The following is a 6,000-nucleotide window of genomic DNA, read 5'->3' on the forward strand; positions in this document are numbered from 1 at the left end:
GAAGTAACTTGCTCAGTGTCAAGTAGAGGATTTAAAAATACCCAAATTTTCTTGACTCCAAATCCAGAGTTCTACCCACTATACTACATTGACTTTCTATCATATGTATCAAGAAACAGAGATAAGAAGGAAGCAACTACTGTGTGCCAGGCATTGTGCTAAGTGCTTTTCAGTTATATCATTTGATTCTTACAACCATGTTGGGAGGTAGGTGCTATTATTATTCCCATTTTATAGTTGAGGAAACTGAGTCAGTTTCTGACCCGGACAGCTAACTCAGTTGATAGAGTGCTGGGCTTGGAGTCAGGAAGACCTGAGTTCAAATCTGGCCTCAGACACTTACTAGCTATGTGACCCTGGCGAGTCACTTAACCTCTGTTTGCCTTAATCTGCTGGAGAAGGAAATGGCAAACTACTCCACTATCTTTACCAAGAAAATCCCATGGACAGTATGAACCACAGGGTCATGAAGTGTCAGGCATGACTGAACAACAGAATACATACCTAACAGTGGAACCACTTGGTTAAATTATGTGGCCATTTTATGCCCTTTGTATAATTCCAGATTGCTTCCCATAATGGTTGGACCTATTCATAGCTTCACCAAAAGTGAATTGGTGTGCCCCTTTTTCTACAACTACCCCTCTGCTGATTATTGTATATGTGAAATATTTTATTCACACAATCTTATTGACTGAATACATTTTTTTGCATTTTAGTTTTTAAATATTTAGCAGAAAAATATCTTCAGAAACTCAAACAGCAAATAGTTGAAGACCCAGAATTAATGCATACAAGTAGTAACAAAATAGGTAAGTGCTAAACATGAAATATTAGGTTTGATAACCTTATTTTCCATCCTGTTATTTCATCATTAATTGACCATTTACCTTTTTTAAAAAATATGTTTATTTTCCCTTTGTAAAATATAAATAGGAAAGTACAAACTTAGTTATGTTTAAATGTAAGATAAAGACATAGATTCCCTGATTTATATATATGTATATATATATTGAGCAGTTAGCTGGATTTTATTTATTCTAATTTCTTAACACATTTGAAATCTGAACAGTAGAGGTATGTGAGATACCTTAACTTTTTACAAGAGCCTTCATATAATCCTGATTGTCTTTTTGGAGGGAAGAACTTTACTGATAACCCATTTTAAAGTTATTTTATCTAAGAAAGTAGAAATTAGGCTACTTGAATTTTTTTTTCAGTCTATCCCCTCAATTTCTTATTATGTACATATTACGTAAGCAATTTTGTAGCCACTTTTTAGTTTCTGTGGGAATAGTTTATATTAAAACCAAGTTTTAAATCCGTAGTATCTTTATTAATGTTCAACTAAAATTTAAAAACAAAAACTGTCAATAACATTTTATGAAGTTGAACTCCAGATATACTGTAATGTAATCAACTGCCCTTCAAAAGTAGCATCTGAAATTTTGGGATAGAATACATAATTCAGAGCATTGAAATTAGCATTTTCAAAAATACATTTACTAATAACAATAGTCATAGCTTTTTTTAGTCAGATGATCGGTATGCTGCCTAGCTGACCCAGAATAATCTGTGCATTTTCCCCTCAATTTATATAGGTGTCTTTAACACAGCTGGTGGAAGTCACTCTGGCCAGAATTCTAGCACACTTAATGGTGGAGATGTCATCAATCTCAGACCTAACAAACAGAGAACCAAGAAAAACAGAAGCCCTTTTAGCAGCTGCAGTATACCCTAAAGCCATTTTGGGGAGCAGAGGGGGGGAAAGGGAGGGAAGAACTGACAGAAATTGGATTAGGCTGTGCAATGAAGGAGTACACTCAGCTGTAATGGTATGTTAATGTGTTTTCTAGTGGACTTTGCACCTACTTGATTTCTGATAGATGGTGAATTTAAATATTGTTGTGGCGATGTTCTTTAGTGTGTACAGGGAGACCTCTGGTGGCAAAATTGGAATCATTGCTACCCCTGTGCACTCATTTTAATTTTTATACACACACACACACACACACACACACACACACACACACACACACACACACACACATATGCATGCACGCACATGCACATACATACACACACATACATATAATTAGACGATGCTTTTCCTGTTTTCAAGGAACATTTTAAAAATATGAAAAACAGGTTTTGCTGAATTTCAAAGGCTATTAAAAACATAAACAATGCATAATAACATTGGTACAGATCTTCATATTAAGTATGGACCAAATGGAGCAGCATTCTTTTAATGGAATCTTGCCCAGACAGCATTAGTGTGTTGGCAACTTTACTTGTGCAATATCTGTATAATACATGAATGTTATCAGAGGTATGCATGTAGATATCTGGTACTAAAGTTAAGCTGAATGTAAGTATAGTATTTCACTTAAGGACACTAAATTTCTGACCAACATGCATAAAACACTACTACTACTGCTACACACACACACTTAACTGTTCATTTCAAGTGAAAAATTCCAAGCCTATACTCTGCAAAATGAAATCCCTTCTTCCTGTACTTGGATTTTAAAAATTCATTGTGCCAAAAAAAAAAAAAGACATATATTTTCTTGAGGTGAAAGCTTCAAACTATCTTACTTTTTATTGATTAAGGATATCTTTTTAAAAGTTTTCTAGTCAAAAAAGTTGTATAAAAAGAGGAACATATACTTCAGTAATAATGAGCTTATTTCAGGATAATAGTATTGCTTTTGAAAACATATGTAATAGTTATTTCATATAGTCATCTGTAATAGTGAGGCACTGGTACCATCACAGGTTGGCAGAGTGTCTACTAAGATTCATGCATATCTATGGTTATCCATAAGATTCTGTGAAGTGATATGCCGTGTCTAGCATATTTAACTGCTGGCTGAGCTCCAAATTGAAAACTCTGAATTTATGAGCATAATTTAAAAATAAGTCTCAGCTTAAAAAATTTTAATTCCACAAAAGATCTTTTTTTTTTACAAATTGTTTTTTAATGGCTAACATCTCAGAAGCTTCCCTTTATTTATGCAATTTGTAAGATGTTTTAAGCTTATCCCTTAAGAATTTCTATAATAAAATCTCAAATTTGTATAGCACCTTTCTTCTGGAAAGCTCCATTGGCAGAAAAAGCAAAAATAATTTCCTTTAAGAGATATTTTAATATTGTAAACAGTAAGTGCCAGAGTATAAAAATTGTGATTAGAGACTATTTACATAGATAAGGTATATCCTATTAATATTTGTCATTATAAGTTAATGATAGATATTAACAGGCTTGTTTACTCTCTCTGTATAACATTTTAACATAGTCGAATGTTATAGGCTTTCACAGTGGTACTAGGAAAGAAGGTTTCTTGAAAAAATATATGTGTCCTGAAGTCATTTTACATTTACTTGTACTTAGTTTTTTGGTTGTTTTTTTTTTAAAGAGAACTTACTATCCCAGGTTTTCATATGGTATGTTTGATATTTTAAGGCAACATGGTATGTTGGATAGAGGACTAGCCTTGGAGTCTAGAAGGTCTCAAGTCCTGTACCTGCCACAAGTTGACTCTGTGACCCTCAGCAAATTATTTAACCTCTCGATGCCCCAGGCAGTTTTCTAAGATCATAAATTACAGAACAATGACAGACCTGCTTTGATAAGAGGGTCTTTGCTGAGTTCCCTAAACTGGATGTGTCATACTGTACCTGCAACATTCCAGGGTGGGCTTCCTCCTCTCCTACCCCACAATCAGATCAAAATGTAATTGGGATATTTAACAAATAAAAATACAGTAAAACATAAACAGTGTTAATTTGTGGTTTTCTAAATTATTATGTAGCCAGCAGAGATCCTTTTCTTTTAGAGTTTGACACCTTTTCCCTAAAATCAATGAAATCCTAGACTGACAGTTTGGAATTTTTCAAAAGCATCTTATGCCAAGTGGTTATTTGCTCTACAAACACTAGAATAATCTGGAGTTACACCTATTAACATAGTAATAAAATACTTAATTCTTGTTATGGCAGTTGTCAATAATATATAGCCCATTGCTGGCAGTGGGGACATGCATTGAAGAAAACTTTAGTCCCCAACATTAAAAATTTCATATTTGTTACAGTGTTTTGTCTTCCCTTATATAATTTTTTACATCAGAGTCTTTTTTTTGTGGGAAATTATCTGAGTTTAAGAAAATCATTCATCGTATGCACATATACACACACACACATACACACACGAGAACATATTGAATTTGTTTCAGGTAGCAGCAATTGAATATGTATGGTTTTTTTTTTATTCTGCTATGTATTAAATGCACATGCTGATGAGGGTTCCAATTTATCCATAGTCTTTTTGCAATAAGATTTTATGTATTATTTTTCTTTTTACAAAAGCAGAAGAACATTCATTTGTACTACTATACTTTTCTCTTACTATATCTGTCATTACTTCAAAATGTAATCTTGGCTTCGATTTTGTAGTAGGGTAAAAACTGTTTAAATCAGATTGTGAAAACATTTCCCAAATTAATTGAACTTTAAAATCTTTAACATATATTTTGTTTTCTTTAAGTTTATTTTAAAACTTCAAATTAAAGCACAGATAATAAATAAAACAGCCCTTTTCAGGTTCCAGGTTATTGTACATTTGTGCTGCTAAACTAATTTTTAAATTAAACTTAACTAATAATACTTAGCATGCTGACATGCTGAGGAAAAATTGCCATATTTGAGAGTTCCTCAGGTACTCATTTTCCTTGTCAGGAATAGTCTGTCTACTGGTTAAATAGCATATAGAATGGTATGTATAGGACAATATAATTTAAGTGAAGCCTCATTCAAACGGGCTACTTTTTTTTTATCTACTTCAAATTTATAGCACACTTGTATTTTGGAAAAACTAAAATACAAGCTAACACTAACAAAAAGAGGGTGAGTGATATTCCATATTTATGGGATGAAAAAATGTGGTTGGCTTTTACAAGCTGGGCAATTTTAATGCTCAAAGAGAAATTTCTCTCATTAATGTACTCCATTGTGCCTCTGAATTTTAAGAATCATGATCTTTTTAGATTTCAAAATAGTAAATTGGCCTTAGGAGTTAATTCTCCCACTTAAAAGTGTTGTACTACTTTAAGTGAACATTTCAGTGTATAACAGTAATACCATTGATTGTTGGCCTCACAGTTTCTGAACCTCTGAAATAATTATTGTTTACTTGCTGAAAATGCTGCCATTGATATGACATTAGGATATCCATTTTCTCCAAAAATAAAATTAACTAGCTGGGTAAAAACATTCAGAAGAATTGTGAAACACTGCATAATGGTCTAATGAACATGTAGATCAAATACTCTTAATTATTGATTGAACTGAATACCATTTGCACTGGAGAACAAGATGTCAACATTTAGATTTTTATTTTCAAAACACTGAAGTGTATCCATTTGAGTAATTTCCATCAACAAAATTTTTAAATGTCATTAAACTCCAGTCACCACTACTGAAATAATTTGGCCATCCCTTCTCATCTTGAGAGATGTGTAGTGGGATGCTGATTAATGGTCATTAAAATTTAGTAGTGTCAGGACTAAAAGGAAAATTGAGCCCCTTTAATAATTTTGTTATTTGGACATGATCTTGTGCATTTGAATGAGAAAACCATTGTATGTAATTGTTGGATTACAATTATGGCCTCAATTAATTTGAAATGTATCACATGAAATAATTTCATGACAAATCTGAAGAAGTAAAAAATAAATTAATTTAAAAACTGACTTTTTGTTAGTCCATTATTTCATCGAGGTTGAAATGGAACTTTTCCCCAAAGCATTAAAAAGCATAACATACTATTGAAAAATATTTAAAAGAGCACAAGAATATTTACATTTGCCATACAATGAAGTGCTTAACCTACCAATATTTAACACAAAATTAATGTTACTTGTTTGAAATAGTTTTATTTGCAGCAGTTCAGTCATCCCTCATTTGTCAATATTCATCTTTTTTTTTTTTAAGGAGAGT

At 32.4% G+C, this 6,000-nt stretch overlaps 1 protein-coding gene across 2 annotated transcripts in view; it reads left to right on the top strand.

The window, feature by feature from the left end:
• Window positions 1-5,753, top strand: part of RAB23 (RAB23, member RAS oncogene family) — a 41,060-nt gene extending 35,307 nt beyond the window's left edge. For both annotated transcript variants that reach the window (XM_021000501.2, XM_078155304.1), the window contains exons 7-8: window positions 720-812; window positions 1,602-5,753. In XM_021000501.2, coding sequence (XP_020856160.1) covers window positions 720-812; window positions 1,602-1,741 — 233 coding nt within the window. In that variant the 3' untranslated portion in view covers window positions 1,742-5,753. The remainder of the gene's footprint in view (window positions 1-719; window positions 813-1,601) is intronic.
• Window positions 5,754-6,000: the final 247 nt, after the last annotated feature.

Source organism: Phascolarctos cinereus, unplaced genomic scaffold (genome assembly GCF_003287225.1).
Source record: "Phascolarctos cinereus isolate Bilbo 61053 unplaced genomic scaffold, phaCin_HiC Scaffold_5;HRSCAF=322, whole genome shotgun sequence".
Taxonomy (NCBI): domain Eukaryota; kingdom Metazoa; phylum Chordata; class Mammalia; order Diprotodontia; family Phascolarctidae; genus Phascolarctos; species Phascolarctos cinereus.